The 19289-nt window shown below is 43.6% G+C and overlaps 1 protein-coding gene across 5 annotated transcripts in view; it reads right to left on the bottom strand.

Moving 5' to 3' along the window:
* The window catches only part of celf5a (cugbp, Elav-like family member 5a), a 190606-nt gene that overhangs the window by 76458 nt on the left and 94859 nt on the right, over positions 1-19289 (bottom strand). For all 5 annotated transcript variants that reach the window (XM_047343261.1, XM_047343262.1, XM_047343263.1 and 2 more), the window contains exon 3: positions 4569-4617. In XM_047343261.1, coding sequence (XP_047199217.1) covers positions 4569-4617 — 49 coding nt within the window. The remainder of the gene's footprint in view (positions 1-4568; positions 4618-19289) is intronic.

The following is a 19289-nucleotide window of genomic DNA, read 5'->3' as shown; positions in this document are numbered from 1 at the left end:
GGAGGGGATTTAGATGGAGGGGGTGAGCTCTGAATGTGTGACCCACACCTGGCCTCAACATTGGATTAGCTCCCTGTGATCCCCAGCACCTCTGAACACGCTACTTACTATTTCAAGATCTCTCCATTTATGCCCAGCCAAGCACATTGTGACCGGTAATCTATAGTTTTCTTCCCTCCGAAGGGAGAAGATGTACTGTTCAGCTTTTTGCTTTGGCCCCTGCTGCCCCTCCCTCTCTCTGGTTTGTCCACACTTTTCTCTGTTTATTTTGTTCTCTCTCTCCCCTGCTTTTAGCGTCTCTGAGCAAATTCCCTTCTTTCACCTATCCACTCTGGCCATCCATCTTTCCTCCCCTCATTCCTCTCCCTCTAACTACCCCTCTCTCCTACAGGCCTCCTCTCTTTTCTAAAGGGGATCAGTGGAGCTTAGAGGTCTTCCTGCTTGCTTCATTACTGAGCTGCTCTGACATGGGAGCTCGACACTCTAGTAAGAAAAGGAGAACACCACTGATGTTTAATACATAGACCACTCTGTTGTCTTTTACGCCAGATAAATTCATCATCAAAAGCTGCGCGCAGAACAGCAACAGAGCATGTAGCCCTGCTCTCTTAATCTAGATTCCCAATCTCTCTCTTTTTTTCCACCCTCACTCTCCATTTAACTTTTCGCCTTTCGCTCTGTCTCTTTCTCAATCTCTCTCTCTCCGTCTCCCTCTCTCGTGCTTTGTTCCGTCACATCTCAGTGAACTGGAGCGAAAGGCGAACCGCAGTAAACCTTTGTGATCGTGATGGCAGCTGATCGTGGGTCGTGATGGTGGATTGTGGATCCTGTGTCCTGTATCCATGTGTACACTTTGTATGTGTGTGTGCAAAAATGCAACCTGGACAAAGGTCTGTGTGTGCACATGTGTTCCTATTATAATGTGCATCCAACTTTCCACGGTACATGTGTGTGACAGATAGAGCGAGAGAGAGAGAGAGAGAGTGTGTGTGTGTAAATATGTAAATTGGACAAAGCTCCGTGTGTGCACATGTGTTCCTATTATAATGTACATCCAACTTTCCACTACATGTGTGAGTAACAGAGAGAGAGAGCGTGTGTGTGTGTGTGTGTCAGAGCCGTATGGTATGTATGTGTTTGCCTGTCTGTCCTCACTGTGTGGGTGTGTGTGGGCGGCAGGCCGGCCTTCATAATGGCAGAGCCTGTTTCTAATCCAGTCCTCCTCAGTGGGCTGTAGCTTTAGCTGTGCCAGGCAGGCCTGCTGCATCACCAAAACTCCCAGCTGACAGCTAGCCTGCTCCTTGCTCCGCTTTCTGGACAAATAGATGAGCTCAAAACTTTACCAGAGACTAAGGAAAACAAAAATGAGAAGCAGAAAAAACTATTCTCAGATGATAGACAAGAGAAAAATGAATAAAATGGTTGCAAATAGTGAAAGGTAGAAAGCTGCGGGTGGCGTCGCTGGTAAGGGGTTTCGGATGTGAAATCAAAGTGTTAAGGCTGATTTATCCTGTGTACAGATGCCACGCCTTCTAAGGAGGCACTGAACAGCCCTTCAAAAATGAAATATCAGCAGCAGTCAGTGCCAGTCATCAGTGCCACGTGTGATGAAAAATCAATCCATTTCATATCAGAGACCTGTCAGGAGAAAACGAGGGGGACAGGTCCCTGCTGCCTCAACTCTGTGCTGCGTCTCCCCCAACAGAAGCATCCCAGAAAGGTGTGCGTCATCAGTGACGGAGACGTTCACGGTGCTGGTGGCTCAATGTGTAACGGCTGCTGTTCTGCTAGATTAGGTAGGTGATTGGCCATTAATATTCATTTCACAGTGTGTCTTTGTTAGGTGGCAGCAGGGGTTGATGGAGTGTTTGGATGGATTTACTCTTCCATTTATTTCCCTTTAATTTCTATGGGCAAGGTGGTTTACTCATAAGGCCTCAGTGAAGCTATACACCTGGATGTACTGTCATTTTTTACCAGTTCGTAATTAATGTCCAACACAGTTAAAGTTATGGAGATCTTCATTGGGAAACTGCTCAGTTTTGATCAAATGTCCAAGAGTCCTCAAATATTTATCAGAAATATTCAGAGGAGTATGTTTGACTGTCTTTCTGTTTGACGGCTGTAGGCAGGCAGATTCATGTTGTAACCAGAGGAAGACACTGGTGTGGTCTGAGCATGTCTGGTCTTAATAACAGTAGAGACTTTCTCCTGGAGGAGCAGAGGTCCAGCAGGCACAGTAACAGGTCTTTCCCTCATGGAAGACAAACCTGGCGCAGGTGATCTGAACTGTCCTCCGCATAATGAGATCGAGGGACTAATTAGTATGACTGTGTGCTGTAGTGCGACTGTGTTCACTGAGGAATATATGCCCCCTATTGGACGAGAAGAGACCCTTGAGAGAGCGGGCCAGAATAGGTGTGTCCCCGGTGTCTCTCCCTCCGAGAGGGTAATTAATAGCTTTACATCCGCTCTTCCAGCTCCTTTTACGGCATGCTGAGTTATAGTCCTGAAGATATTGATCTGGATTCTGGCAACAGCAGGCACATACCAATAAAATAACAAAAAATTAATCTTGCCAGTATTGACAGTGTGAAATAAGAGGAGTAATAATTACAAGACCCTGGATTTCAGACGGTACAATGAAATCCTCTTCAGTCTTTTACAGCAAATAAGAAGCAAAGCTTGTAAAAGTAGGCCATGGATCAGCATCAGCAGCACGATCTATCAGCTGCAATAGCAACAGCAGCTAAAGGAGGAAACAGATATTGAGAAAACCAAAATGATCTTTGCCAGTGATTATCACAGGAATAATTAAAACTAGCAGTTAAGAAGCAGGATGAAAATAGGAGATCTAAAAGGATACGATCACACACCTCCTGTCTACCCCTTCCCACTTCCTAACCTGTTAAAGTCATGCTAGTGTTTGATTGCCCCTGTGGCGCCACTCTGACCTGTTCATTTAAGATGATGTGCAACTCTCAGCTCTGTTCTAGCACTCATTTGTTCCACTGTGGGGTCCCCACGGCCAGCCAATAAGAGGACCCCATACTGACCAAGTGCCATGGGAGCTCTAAAAGAGGCCACTCACAAGCAAGGAAAGAGACAGCTGAGTGTCATTGTTAATGTGGACACACAGCACCACAATGGCAAAATCAATGGAGCTATAGAGGACATCAATCTTGACAACACAAGACCCCTGAGCTTGTCTCACCACTCCTCTGTAGTTGTGAATGAATGTCTGAGAGAAAGAGAGAAAGAAAGAGAGAGAGAAAGAGAGAAAGAAAGAAACAGAAAAGCATAGGCGAGTGACAGTGATCTTTATTGGCCTTTCCTCCATCCATCTCAGGGGGTTATGCTGTCCTTTGAAGACTGTGTGTATTTGACAGGCAGCCAAGAGGCCAGTCATCCTAATTCAACCAAAACAGGCAGAGGTTTTTAGGTAAAGCCTCAGAAGTGCAGTGCAGCAGCTGCATGAAGTTGGCATTGTTTGTGTATTTTCTCTTCCTGACTGATTTTCACTTCCAAATCCCCCCTCGCTCTCTTTTCCTCCACCAGGATGAGAAACAGCATCCCTCCTTAAAATTACAAAAGGGCACTTGCATTGTCATGGGCTGACGCATGAGATGCACACCCCCCAAAAAAACCATTAACAGTGAGGTTCATTGCCACTGACTTGAAGGATGCCTCCTTGTCTCATTAACATATATGCAGATATGGCAGTGAGTCAATGAAAGCCTCCAAAAACGTTTGAGATCAAACACAACAGAATTAAGGCCAAGTAATGAGGATCTTGGCAAGAACCCTGCAAATGTATTGATTGTTTGGCAAGCCCGAGCGTACCCCTGCTCCATTTTCCCTCTCTATACCATTTACTCTTGTGTTTCAAACGCAAACAGATCAAGCAGCGAGGGCTTTAACAGGGCCTTAGCATGGCGATGGCTCCAGTATTGAGCCTATACACCATCTAATTTACAATGCAATGATAATGTACTTGGCATAGAAGACGAGAGAGTGGCAGCTGTAGAGCACTTCAGAGCCCTACATCCTTTCAATAACAGACGCTTTCATCAATTACAACTATGTACAAGGACACAAGTGCAAAAGAAATAAGAGAACACTTCATAATTCCAGTCGATCTGAACAGGTAACAAATAAAGAAAAGGTGAACATGTATAATGTCTACACTTTAAAGTATATGAGGAGATTACAGACATTGTCACTAAAATGTGTTAAGAACTTCCACAAGCTGGGAGACATGTAGTCTAACATCAAAACCTCTCTGTTAGATGTCATGTAATATGTTCAATATACTGCATATTCAGAATCAGTTTGGTTCGAACTATTTGTTAAACTTTGTTTCAACTTCTGACAATTGTGTCTGTGCAGCAAAATAAGAATGAAAAGGAATTGAGAGAAAGATTAAAAAAAAGAAAGGTAGAGTGAGAAATGCGGCATTGAGCGCAGTGGAATAGATGAGATCAGAGGGAGAGAATAAAAAGAATTAGCCTAGATAAGACAGATGAAAAGGGGACATGAATAAATGATGAAGAAAAGAAGACAACTACCTCCACGGCTCTCGCTGTCAGCCGGTTTCACCTGGATGGGCCGAGTCATCTGGAGGAGAGAGAAGAAAGGGCAACAGAGAAGTTAGCGATGGCGACTCCGGCTGTCGTTACAACAAGAGGCCACAAACCAGAGGTGTCAAGACCCTCTATCCCATACTAATGGCTGCTCTGTGATACTGATCAATGTGCCTTGGCTGGAGAGAAAACCAAAACACCATCATGCTGCTAAGTTGACTTGACACTATAGTGTTTCTGCTGACTGTTATTCAGAGTAAACAAAACAACCTCTGCTCTCATTCACACATAAAATCGGATGTTTGTGTATGATTCTGTCATAGGCTACTTTAGTTCATTGGGAATGGTTTGTCCAATTTGGGATAAAAGGTTTGTGTAAAAAGCAATTTTCGGGTAAGAACCTTAGGTTAGGTTGAAGCAAGTTGTGGTTATGTTTGGATATTGAAGTTTTAAGGGGACCTAGCAAAAAACCTCAGCAAAACCAAGTTTAGATTCATGTTTAATCAAACTGTGCCAAATGACAGTTGCTGAGAGAGCATCTGGATGAGATGGTCACAGGAGTATAGACAGAAAGAGATAGCAAGAAACTAATTGGAGTCCAGACTTCATATCAGTGGGTGGTGGTAATTCACCTTTAAGCTGAAGAAGAGACTAAAGTGACTATAAAGTGAACTGAAAGTAGTCAAGTGTAGTTAAACTTTTCAAAAGTTGACACAAAGAACTCTCACTGTAATATACGTGATGCAGCAGTTTAACCTGAGGAAACACAGCTAACGTTAGCATCCTGACAGCAAGCGTCGGCACCAGTGGTTGAAACCAATATTTGTTGAAACATTCAGTGAGGCATCAACAAATTCATCAACAATTTTGGATGAATAGTTAATAGTTGGATTTATCTTGATTACTTTGCAACCATTGCAGTAGAGACAACAGCAACATAGTAGGTGTAAAGTACTGAAAAAAGGTACCTCTGGTTATTGGTACTTATATCCAGGTAATGGTACCATAACGGCTTACAAATTAACAGTGCCCTACACTAGTTATGGTTATGGTTAGGGTACGTCTCCATGAAATAAATCCAGTGTCTCCAAAAGTGACCCATGACATCAACATGTGTATCTGGTTTGTCACCACGTTTGTGTTTGTAGTTTTTCACGTAAGGTGCATGGAAGGGTTGAATGGCTGCATATATTTGTGTCTCAGTGAGAAACGCTGGGGCAGTCCTAATAAAAGTGAATCCAGCCAAAGGAGGAGAGAGATCAATGCAGGCCTATTGATCGAGGCCCTTGGGCTGTGGAGAGAGTCTGGCTGGGAAGGATTCTCTGGTTAGGAGCCTTTCTCTAATCCACTGGACCCTGATAAGAATGGCATTGCCTGGATTAGATGCCGCTGTCATCATAGTTTTTGCGTCATGCTCTCCTCCTTCCCAATTTTACCTCCTTCTTTTTTTCATTTGTTGTTCAAGCTCAACAATTTTACCAGACTCTGATTTCTTCAGAGGAAAAGTTTGAAAGATGTGGCTGTGATTTACAGTATGTGCTTTACAGCTGCAGCAACATTTTTTTAATCAAACATTAGTCACATGTAAGCACACATACTGAGTATATGCCCACCCACGTATGCATTTAATCTGCATACATGTGCCACATTAGAGCTAAAAGCTTACACGATGATTCATTTTCACAGATCTGTGCCAGTGACTCTTCCCCTTTTGTTCGACCCAAAACAAATAGATTTAATAATAGAAACACACATTTTAATAACACTGGGGCCAAAAGTAGCACAAATGTATAACACGATTACTGAAACATAATAGCAACCTCTTACCATGCTCTGCCATTTACAGTAAACCATTTACAGCTGACATTTAAGCATCTTTTTATTGCTTGAAACTATTTGCCATTATCAGGCATTCCAGTCAACCCACTGAAAACCATTCAGCACTGATATTTTTGCGCATTCACATGTATGTTTTGTTCTATCGTCCTGTCATGTATCTTTTTTTCAGTTCTATTTCAGAGCAGAGCTGAAAAGGTCACATTTAAAGACAGGGCAGTCCAATAAAAGCATGACATGTTCAAGGAGAAACACCATAATGGGATTTTAAAATGTCTTAATAACATGCTGATATATGGGGGAGAGGCCCAGGCCCAATTCATTAAGTGCTAAACGTATCCATTTTCACCTTGAGGAACTCAGTAACCTTCCTTCACTGAAATTATTCCATAAATTTACCCATCGTAAATAATAACTAGCACCAGCTAAGTCTTTGTAGGAAAACAGGGAGGATATTATGCTTGTGAAGGTTGAGGTTTTAGCTACTTGTTTCTTGGCTCGCTCCCCTTCCTGCTCCCTCCCCATCTACAAGTGCTTTCTCTTCCTTGTACAACACAAGCAAAGTAACTCTACAGTATGCTAATGCCAAGCCACAGGGCGCACTGCTCCACAGCGTGTGCAGATAGATTACAGAATCAACCGCGACATTTTCGCACATGTATTCAAAGCAACCTCCGCGATAGAAACACCTCCAAATGAAGCAGGAAAAAACAACCGCAAGACAAATTCATGGATAACTTTGAAATCCTCTGTTCCTTCACAGCAACACAGGACATCTTTGAATTTGCCTTTGACATGTCAAACGGACAAAAGACGCTTCCATCCTGCCAGTTGATTTTTGTTCAAATGCTCGTCGGAGGAGGCCAAATCTACGGCTGAGGCTCCTCTAGCATGTTATGATCTCAGCTGTCTCTACAGGGTGCCTGTGTGTGGGAGGCAGCTCTCTCTAAAGCTAGTTACTGTTCAGCCTCCAACATGCCAGCGTAATGGTCTATTTATTTGCCTAAAAGCAATGCATTATGGTCCTGAACAGTCACGAGTGATGGCTCTGCAGTTTGTTCCATTTCGCTTGAACACATGAAGAGAATCATGGGATTCCAGCAGAGATTAAGTGCACAATGCAAAGCACACTTTTATTATATGCATTCTCACACATGCAGAGACAAGATGACTTTAAGTAAAATGTATTAAGCACTGCTGTTACCATGGAGGCCATTCATTAACTTCAGATTCTGTTGGGGGTTATTTCTTTGACTCTGTTCTTTGTGGGCGGGGGCTAGTAGCTCTTCGTCACACCCACATGGAGCTGACTAAAACAGCCACTGCTGCTTCAATACATTTTAGTTAAGGGAGGTAAGGCAGTTGAGAAGCAGAGAGGAAAAGAGGGAGAGATCGTGGAAAACGAGAAGGAGACATGGAGAGAGTGGTTAAGGGAGATACGGTACAGCTGCTCTTTACCAACACAGTATATTTACAAATCAACCACCTACCTCCTTATCACACTGCAAATTCAATGTACTGTTTGCATTTGTGGGATATTAATTATAAATTGGGCAAATAATTGTATTTTAAATTTGTTTTACCTGGTATTGATGGAGACTTTTATTTCTACTAGTGTGATATTATGTTTCCATGTTTATCCACTTGCAGATGTGTATGTCACTTGGTTTAATCAGCCAGGTTTTCCAAACCAGCCACTACTGATGTTAATGTAATAAAATGATGAATGTTATGGTTATGAATGGTTTTTCAAATCCAAATGTGAAATTAAATGAAGAAGAAATAGTTGTTGTCGTAACATATTTCGGCCCGATGTCAACAAAGTGTAGTATGTTGTTTTACAATCCCATCTGCACCACCGATGAGCTGAAGGTCCCAAGGTCCAAATGGAAGAAACCACCAAAGATGGTTGAGCAAGCTAAGACTACGTGGGTCTTCTAGATCCAGACTGATAAACTTGTGATGACTTACCAATCATGGTGGTCAACAAACAGGAGAAGAAAGCAGTTGTAATAGATGTAGCAATCCCAAGTGACAACAACATCTAGAAGAACGAACATAAGAAGCTAAAAAAATACTAAGGGCTGAAAGAGGAGCAAGAGAAGATGTGGAAAGTGAAGGCAACATTAATGCCGGAGGTAATCAAAGCACTCAGGGCTGAAACCTCGAAACTGGAAGACTCCAGCAGATCCCAGAAACAATATCTGAGATCTCCAGTAACAGAACAATACATGAATTTACACACAGATCTCTGACTTTATCACAATGCATTTCCAGTACTCTGGTTAAGTTTGTCCTGATTGGGTAGCAAACGTCTTCTTTTTAGAAAAAGAACCAAGGGCCCTGAACTGCGACTACAAAGGACATTCTACTGTCGGATTTCAAATTACACCGAACTAGTCAAGGAAGTGTAGTGAGGAGTTGGCCTGTTAGTAGTGGGGAGGATTTAGAGTTCACTGTTGGCTCTATCTGACACTAATGAGTTCATGACTAGTAGAGTTTAGTGGGATGGAGCAATAGTCTCACAATCCACATTGCTTAAACTCCGGAGAGGGCCTGTGAGGCAATAACAGTGCTCTGGAAAAGCTTTCAAGGACCTGGTGCAATTCCAAGCCTCAACCTTCTTTAACATATTATCCAAATAGATGAACCTCCAATACACAGGAACGCAGTAAACAGAAATAAAACTGCAGTAAATCTTGTCCTGGTTTTGTAGAAGCTCATCTCTCAGTAGTAAAAGTCTTTTTACAACAGTTATGCAACAGCACTTACTTACAGCGCTTGCAATAAAATAACTCTAATGGCCATTCACTATGTGCGGTGTCTTCTGGCTTTCACTCAGGTTTAATATAGAGTAATGTTTGTCTCGGGATCATTAATACGTATTAGTGGGCCATCAAAGCTCATATTGCTGCACTGCTCAGTAACAGGAACATAAACAGCCCCCTTCTGACTGGGCCATCTCTGCTGATATAATTAATATTTCCAATTATTGATCTGAGGGAGTGCTGAGTGGTGACTGTCCGGGGGCCCTGGCTCCAGCTAATAAATCTGTACTGTATACAGTAGGGAGGAGACACAGGGAGTAGGAGAGCTACAGTGTGAGAGTGCCTGGTGTAATGATTTACAGTTATGAACTGCCTCATTGCAATCACAATACTTGTTCATTAACAATAAAACTACAAATGGAGATCAGATTTAAAAGACTTACTGAGGCTGGTAATGAACAATTCTTAATATTGTAAATTAATTGGATCTGAAATGAGATTTCACTACTTTTACATGGAAATGTGACAGCATGATTGTGTAGTTTTTGAGTGAAAAAACATCGCCATGATGCATTTTTACAACAAAACAATGCACATTTTCCATCAGATAATAAATCCCTGTCACAAAGTTTGGAGTCCTTGCAATGAAGAGGGAAAAAGGGTTCTACATTCATAGCCAGAAAGTAAATTACATTCACTGTGATTTGCATGTCAGTATTTCCCTTGTGTTTACTCTTTCAATAGCATATTTGTGAGACACTGAAGCAGTAGCTTTACACCCGATTTATCAAACAGTATACTACGGCTTGTGTAATGACAATTCTCCACAATGCATTATTTTTGTCATCGACTTAGCTGTCATTGGGTTTATAAACTGTAAAAAAAAACAACAGTCCAAAACCCAAAGATATTTTGGAGATGGAGAAAATCTGTCTAAAATCATCCATTTTTGGAAAACTGGAAATTAAGTAATTGTAAGTTTCCTTGATAAATGACAGTCTATCAAAGCTACTAAGTCTTCGGGAATCTACTAATAAACTAGAATACCACTCATCAACACCACCAAGGCCCAACAGTTCCCTTAAATTCAATCAAGCTGCACCAAATTGAACACATTCATTATTAGTCCCCTAAATATGTCTGAAAACCAAACATCCTATGTGGAGGTTAATAACATATATACGGTATTTAAATTGCAAGAAACAGTGAATCATAGATAAAATAATTGGTTGTTTTGTTTGTAAATGTATTATTAGTTATATGTCTACTCTACATTGTCCATTCACATGTGGGCTTTCTGAAATTTAAGACCTGCCCAAATACACAAGTGGGTTTGTGCAGGTGCATTTCTGACTGAAGTCATCACAGCATGTTCAGATTTACTGACGTAATAACAGCGCTGGTCTGTGTGAAGGTGTTAGATCTATGTTACCTTCTTCATATATGTGTTTGAATGCATGTGGGAGAATGTGCAAATGATTTATAATTTACCCACAAGTGAAAATGTGCTTGCCGCAGCAGTGTGGCGGTCCTGATAAGAGGCATCAATCAGTGCTGAGGAGATGGCAGCCACTATAAGCTTTGGGATTCCTATCAGAACGAAGAGGATTTAATGCTTGAGATGCTGACATGGACCGAGAGACACCTGCAGACCTCAGCTTGTCTTTGTAAACAAGTTGAAAAGTTCTATGAAAAGTTACAAACTTTTACTCTGTAATGCTCTATCCATTTTGAATAAGAGAGGATTTTATTACGATTTTCTAATGCTGGATTCAGACTACAAGATGTAATAGGTGATTACACATTTATAACTCTCTGCCATGTGCTGGCCCAGAGGCATGACAGACTACATATTTCTCCCTGACCAACTGCTTTTTGCCGTCCTTTATGATGTGTGTGATGTCACCGGAAGGGAAGTGCATGTATTTGACTTGCGGACACAAGAATGGAAACGAACATGACGTTCAAAGCAATGTGTATGATATTGGCTGTCTTGTGCACCTTACACAGACATCAGCACCATTCCTCTTTTGCTTTGCAATATTAACATCTGTCTACGACTTCATATTTTCGAGCAGAGCGCTGTCAGCTGTGCTTCTATTGGTCATCATCACAGGGAAGATCCTGGAAGATTAAAAAAGAAATAGCATGCTAGTCTTTTTATTAGGACACTGTCAGGTGTCGCAGATGTGGCCTTGGTTCTCATCCCCTATGAAACACTACACAAGATAAAATGTCATGTCTAATGCCCATTGATTGTTTCTGAACCACCCAAAGTCCACCCTCTTCTGGGTCAGGATATACTCAGGCTGATATCTGACCCTGGCACAAGGTATAGCAATTACATCCCTGTAAGGTAAGTTTTGTCATTCATAGAGAAAAATACATGCTCTTGTTTAGAAAGTGCAAGTTTATTTGCTTCATAGTTACTTTGCACAAGTAAGTGTAAAGACAGAATCGCTCCTTTTGGAATGGAACTGTTGATATCCATCTGCCACACTGAATGCTCCTTGTAATACACCAATTAGCAATGAGGCTGCTGCGAACTCACACACATGTGCAATCTGTAGTACCATTACAACTAGTACCACTACAACATCGCTGATTAAGACCATTAGACCTTCTGTTGTTTGACACCATCCAAGTTCCTGTTTATCTCTTTCCCCAAAACACTAACTGCCTCCGAGACAGCCTGAAGTCCATCCACCCAACGCTTCCAAAAGCCTTTCTAATCCTCTCTATTATCATAGCTTTACCAGTTGAAGTGGTTGGCCAGCTGTCTGACTGCTACAGCCCTCATTATACAGACAGTAGAACACAGCCCCTCATCAAGATTTCATGAAGGTGAATGTCACACATCAAAACCCCTTCATTTGTTTGCACCATGACTCAGCAGAGTTGTGTGGCACGAGTCTGTGCCGCTTCTCATCAAACACTTTATTACTCCTGCAGAGTCTGATTGACTTCAAATAAATAAAAATATCATCCTCCACCTGCGAGTTTGTTTACCACAGCCCCAACCCCTTTGCACAGACGCTGTCACTCACCCTCACGCCATGCTTGTCTGTCTAGTCGATTATGTCTTCCTGTCTCGTGAAGTGTAAGCTCTCTACCAGTATTAGTGACTCTGAGTCCTGCAGGACTTGTGCAGTCGACTAGGGTATGTGGGTGAGAGAAACACTGTGCAATCACAAGGGGGAGTAGATAGGGGGATTGAGCTAATGCCTATATCCTGTCATACTGAGCCCGTAGCAGGGCATCCAAGAGATAAAGGGAAACAGAGGGAGAGAGGGGTAAGAGACTGAAAGAGATGGAACAGGAGGGAAGAAAGGGATCATAAAGAAGTGAAAGAAAGGGAAAACTAATGAAAAGACTGACTAGATGTAGACATTGACACATAAGAGTGAGTGGGGATTTATTGAGTGAAAACAAAAGTCAAAAAAATTATTTTACTCCTATTCCTACCCCTCTTTATCTTCCACTTCCTGATTTATGAGCCACACTTTGGTTATCAGTGGAAGGGCATCACTCCCAGACATCTTTGGCACGGCTGCTTTTCAAGCCCAGAGAGCTATTGACATGGCGTGTTACTGTAATGCGTGAAGCAGTGGGAGACTCATTGTAAATCTGTGTCAACAAATGCTTGAGCAGCAGCAAGCTCAATCTCTCTCTCTGTGTGTCTGCCTCGCTTTGCCTCTCTCTTGCATTTACCAACCTATCTAATGAATCTTATCTGCGCAACACACTGGAGGCTTAAGCTTCTGGTGGGCTCTCATCTCTCCCACACACACAGACGCCCTCTCTCACTCTCTTTCTTTCTTATTCTGCTCGTCGTTTGATGTGGTTTGCGCTCTTCAGTTCATTTTTGAGGAACTGTCCTTAGAAAGATACGATCATGACGAAAGGCCCAGCCCAGTGGCTTCAGAAGGGCAACATCATGCCAATCCCAGCATGCGCCACAGCGAGGGTCCGGAGTGAGCAGGAAGTAACGAAATGGCAGAGGATATGTTCCATGACAGAATTACAGATCTAGCGTTGTGTGAGGCTTTAATGCTTAAAGGTGCCCTTATGCAATGACGCCATGTTCCCTATCTGGCTGCTGCCTTTGATATTTGCTTTGAAGAGTATGTGCTGCCTGACTATCAGTGAGTTACAACCATAGTAATGATGTACAACATCACATACAGCATGAGGACATGCAAGCACACTATTGAAAGTGCACTTAGGGCGAGGAGATGTGACCTGAAGTCCATACCGTGATTAACTGTTACATTCACCTCAATAACAGATGAACCAAGTTCTTTGTGCAGAAAAATCTACGAATAATAACGACCATGAGTCATAGGATATGAAGTTAAATTAGCAAATGCTTGTGTAATAGACTGAAACATGCAGTGGTGAAATGTTCTGCTTTTGTTCTTTCTCGGCCGAACAAAACTCAAACTCGAGTTTCTATCTATGAAACAAATTACTGATGGTTCATCTTGAAAGTGCAACTATATTGCAACAGTTAAAGGGGACATAGCATGCAAATTCCACTTTGTTAGTGCTTCTACAGGTTAATGTGGGTATCTGGCATGTCTACCAACCCCAAAACTCTGGGAAAAAAACACTCGCGCGTTTTGTTATGGTTCCTCTAAGTCAGAAACGTCATGCTTGAGCGACTCGATTGAGCTTCCTGGGTTTTGTGTCGTAACAAGGAACTGGAAGTCTCCCTACATGGTCTTGGCCCACCCCCCACCTCACCCCCCACCCCCCCGTCACGCCGTGTTTACACCGGATGCTGCGAGGCTGCGAGGCAGCGCAGCGCCGTTCCCAAGCGCGCAGCCGCCTGGCTGTTCACACGGGACGAGCATTTCTCCGCTGGTCAGCCCGCGATTCACTCACATGTGGCATTTGTCTGGATCGTTGGGACTGGGAGGCTGCAGCAGTTGCTCGGGCGCAACCGCTCGCTCTCCCATGCGTGAGCTGGAATTTGTGTCAGCGCCACACAGCCAGCAGTGTGGAAGACTTCCGCAGTGTTCAGCACTACTGTACGCCGGGTTACAGTAGTTACGCCGGGTTTACACCGGACGCGGAAGCGCCGCTGCGAGGCAGCGCAGCGCCGTTCTCAAGCACGCAGCCGCCTGGCTGTTCACACGGGACGTGCATTTCTCCGCGCTGGTCAGCCCCATAGACTGTATATATAAGGTCAGCCCGCGATTCTGCTTTCTCCGCTTGTTGTTGTACCCGTTGAATGTCGGGGTTCGGGGGTAAATGATGGTCTTCATAGCCCCCCACCTCTCTTTCTCTCTCTGTCTGTCTGCTTGTGTGCTTGTAGTGGATGGGCAGAGGGGGACATTTAATTATGTGATTGGGAAAATTAAAACTCCAGGACAATAGAAGGGGAATACAAAGTATGGGATGCATATTTGATAATTTATATCATATAAAATATGTAATTTATATCGTTTAAAATCATGGGGGGAGAGGGGGGAGCTGGCTCATTCGCATTTAAAGGAACAGGCACTCAAAACAGGTCACTCGGTGGAGGGCTGTTTTATACAGGGTAAAAAGGGTGCTGTTTTAAATGATCCTTGTGGTATTTTGACCAAAGTATGTTACAGACATTTCATTAAGACCCCAAGGAACCATATCAACTTGTGGTAAAATGGGCATGCTATGTCCCCTTTAAACTGGTCACAGATTATTATTGGAATCGATTAGCACTGCTTGGTGGAACAATACTGACTTGACTTTAACACTTTGGATTAAACTCACAGAAATGACACAAGCCTGGGGATAATGATTAGATGGAATTCATTGTTGTACTTTCAGGTTCATGAAATGAGAAAACTAGACTGACAATTACACCTAATGTAATTAATTTACTGAAGATGACTTTAGTTCGTGAGACATACTTTATGTCAGTTTTGGTCCATTTTCCACTTATTGCACACCCCGACATACAGTCCACCACACTCATACACACACCCTTGGCTGCATGTATCCTTTACAGCCTGTGTTGAGCCCAGAATGCTCCTGCTGCTGTCACAGCAACTCTAGGATTGTGACAGATTACGGCCCACCGCCCTGACCAATACAAGCCAAGAAATGCTGCCTGCCCACTGACTCATAATTCTTGGCATACCTATGTCGAGATGATGTTTCTTTAATGGTCCCTAGACCTCCAGTAGGCATCCTGGTCCTGAGCACTATGATTGCCTATTAGCAATTCACCAGCACTTGCACTTTTCTACCCCTCAACTCCCTAGGCCATCCCTCCTAAGAGGGGAGAGGGGTAGGAGAGAAAAGAGCCAAAGAAGGACGGACGGAAAAGATAGAGACACAGCCAAGCATTTTGGCTTTGGACTGGAGAGAAGTCTGAGAGGTGCCAGAAAAGACAGAGACAGGAAAAAAGAGACAGAAAAACGTCAAACAATACATCCATCAACCAACTGCATTTTAAAATAGTGATGGTTTGTCTCACTGAACTCTTTGTTTGCCTTTCACTGTACATATAAGCTTCCAGTATATAAAACCATTTCCCCTAAATCCGACTGTCTACTCGGATATGTCAGTGGAGGACTTCTCCATTCGGTCTCATTAACCAGCCACATCTGCCATAGCTGCAGATCAGATTGACACACTGTTTGCTAATGATAGGATGATCGAGCATTTGTTATCCTATAGAACTATTATCAAGTTGGTAAAATATGGACTTGGCACATTTGCCTGGGCTGCATGAGTGTGCATGTGTGTCCATCAAAGGGGGGATTGCGAGATGGAGCCAGAGCTCACAGGATCGACACAGGGCCAGCCTGCTCCGTCCATCTGCTCCGAGCTTCAGTCCCAGCATATCAATACCCCAGGTCCACACACACACACATGCACGTCTCTCTATAGTTGAGAGGACACTCATTGACATAATGCATTCCCTAGCCCCTTAACCTAACCTTAACCATCACAACTAAATGCCTAACCCTAACCTAAACCTAATTCTAACCCTAACCATAAAACCAAGTCTTAACCCTCAAACAGCCCTTGAATAACATCATTGTGAGGACATTTTGGCCTTACAAATTCAACCAAAATTGGACCTCATAACTATAGATAGACATGCCCCCACACACACACACACACAGTTCCATCACTCTCCCACCACTCCAGCTCCTGGCTGTGAAGCCTGCTTATGTTTCATCCTGACACTTAGAGAAAATCCCTGCTTGTCTATAAGCGCATTCAGCCCCAAACAAAAGGGACAAGCCCGTCCTCTGGCCCTGTCTCTCATCTCTTCCTCCCGCTCTCAAGTGTGACGTTGCGAAACAGTGAAATTAGAAACACAAACCCCCTCCCTCTCACTGCGCCTGCATGGTTCAACCTTGAACTGCACAGAACCCGAGGGCTGAACAAGCATCACACCGGCCTGACCTCTCGCCATTTCTCCCAGTCTGCGGCAAACACACTCTGACGAAGTGAGAACAAGAAGCACTAGAGTGGAAAACACATTGGAAGTGTCTCTGCCAAATCCCACTCTGCCCTCCCCCCTCCAAGACCAGGGGTGACTTATCTCATAGTTGGGTTTGGAGCAGGTGAATGACTGTGGTTTGGGGCAGTGTTCAATGACTGTGTGCTCTTATATGTCCATGTGTACATTTTGTCAAAAATGTTTAGTACATAGGGAATAAAAGAAGTTGTGTCATGTACTATATAGAAGAAAGATGTGTGGATGTATGTGCTGCTGGGTGCAGTTAGACTGCAGAGTCATCTGTAGTTTGAGGCACTACGGGAGGGATTGGTGCCTTACAGAACAAGAGGAATGAGTTCTATAGAAACCAAGAGACATCTACAGGCAGGTGTGACTCAGGACGGGAGCGGGTCATCCACTAACCAGAGGATCTGTAGTCTGATCCCCTGCTCCTCCAGTGTGAAGCAGCCTACATACTGAACCCCAAACTCTGTGTAATAGGAGAAAATGGGAGACAATCTATTTTCCTATATATACCCAATTTTTTTCCAAAATTATGAAACTCTTGCAAGAGATTTAGGTCTAGAAGACTTTGTGGGTCCACACCCAGCCACTGACACTGAAGTCTAACTGGGTCAAGTTTGGGTCCTTTCCCAGTACAATAGGTTCAGACTGTCCCTGTTTCTTCCCCAGACCAAAAAATGCATGCACTGATCCGTTACCTGAAAACCTCTTTGGAGGTGCACCGATAGGGAGCCCACACTCTAATCTACAGTGAAATCTCCAGTTATCCAGTTATGATGCTCTAACCTGAGGTGCAATGGAATTGCTACACACCTGTCTGCTGCGCCATCCCCACCACTAACCTCATACTGTAACAGCATTGACACCCCATGACCTCACCTGGCCCCCATGCTTCCCACCATCCAGGAACATTTGTATGCATTCATGAGCGGGTATAAATTTAAAGATGTTTTTTACAGTCACTGATATACAGCTTATGCTGGCCAAGAAGAGAGACGGAGAGAGGGAGGGAGGAAGGGAGAGAGGGAGACACTCTGTGCACTCTGTATGAACTCGAGCTAAATCACACTCAGAAGCCTCCCACACTTCCTCCCCATCCTTGTCTTAGCTTTCATTATTTATTAATTTATTCATTTAATGATGTTCATCTGAGCACATTCGTCAAACAATTAGGACTTAAAGGTTTAACATTGTGCAATATGGGACCTTAAATCCTACTGAAATTACATTTGGGATTTGAGATGCATTCTCTCTTTCGTTTCCCTCCTCTTCACCCCTGCAGTCGTGAGCTGGATGTTGTTTCCGTCGTTCAATGGGGTCAGGATTGTTTTCCTGGATTCTTCGGTTCTGAGTGCAGTCCTGGGTGCTCTAATGGCTTGTTCACACTCTCTGCTTTGCATTATTTCCTAACTGCAAATACCAAGGGGCCATGTCACAGGAAAAGCCCTCTTAAAGCACTTACATGTACATGACACAGACATGCATACAAAGGAGTCAGCGCGTAAAACACACACATATACCACCACTTGGAGGGGACATGGGGGGCTCTTAACTCAAGGGGCGGTCACACAGGGGACGCTTTATTTGCTCTCAGACAATGCCACCCACGGAGCTCATCCAATACGGCGCACAGCACTTATTCCAAAGTAAAGTGGACAGAGAAAAAGAGGGAAATAAGAGAGGGGAGTGCAAAGAAAATGGAAAGGGCCAAATAAACTGATGGTGCCTCATAGTTCATCTTCATCTGAGTGCCCTGTCCCAAACCCCAGTTCATGAAATAAGTCCTGCTGAAAATCAATGGCAGTCGGAGCCGTGGAAAGGTCAGCCATTCAGCAGCGCTGGCCTTGGTGGACCAGTCGAGCCCAGGCTTGTACTGTGAAGCTCAGCTAAGTAGAATTAATGGGGGGATCGATTATTCTGCACACAACTTAAACTGAACTGAGCAGAGAATCATTTTAAGGTAAGAACTGTAGCATGACGTAGACTGAGATACATTTGCCACGTAGCCAACCCCAGAGCTCATTTAGCAAGCTCAAAGTAAAGGGGGGGGGAATAAAAGATGAGTTTTTTAAATAAAGGATCTCACCCTGTCTCCTTCTCTGCTCCCTTCTTTTTGAGTTCACCCGCTGTACACTAACCTCCTGATAATAGCCTCAACCCACCCAGGACCAGACTCATAGATTTGATACATGGAGGCACTTTTCCTCTTCTCTCTTTCCTACCCTTGCTTCTTTTTCTTTTTGTATTTCATGTCACCTCTGGCACCTCATTCTTCTTGTATTTTTCCCTTGTTTTAAACAAAATCAATATGGAACCGGAGGAGACAAATCAACGTACGGTGGCACTGCAGGGGGAGGCCCAGCAGTCTCCCACCTCTCTGGTCACATGTTCCCCCTCTTGCACGCTCTGTGGCATGGGAGGGGGAGGGGTGGAATAAGTGAAGGGACGGTAGGGTGGATGAGTGGAAGTAAAGATGTAAAGGTTTGACTTGTGGAAGGATGGAATGATAAGAGACCAAAAGGCTAGAGAGGGATGAAAGGGAGCTGGTATGGGGATGAAACAACACTCCAGTGGGAGGGAGGGCATATGGAGGGAGGAATGAATGGAGAGAGGGATGAAGAAAGAGGAGAG

Source organism: Hippoglossus stenolepis, chromosome 14, assembly GCF_022539355.2.
Source record: "Hippoglossus stenolepis isolate QCI-W04-F060 chromosome 14, HSTE1.2, whole genome shotgun sequence".
NCBI lineage: Eukaryota > Metazoa > Chordata > Actinopteri > Pleuronectiformes > Pleuronectidae > Hippoglossus > Hippoglossus stenolepis.
This window is presented reverse-complemented; position numbering and strand designations above follow the sequence as displayed.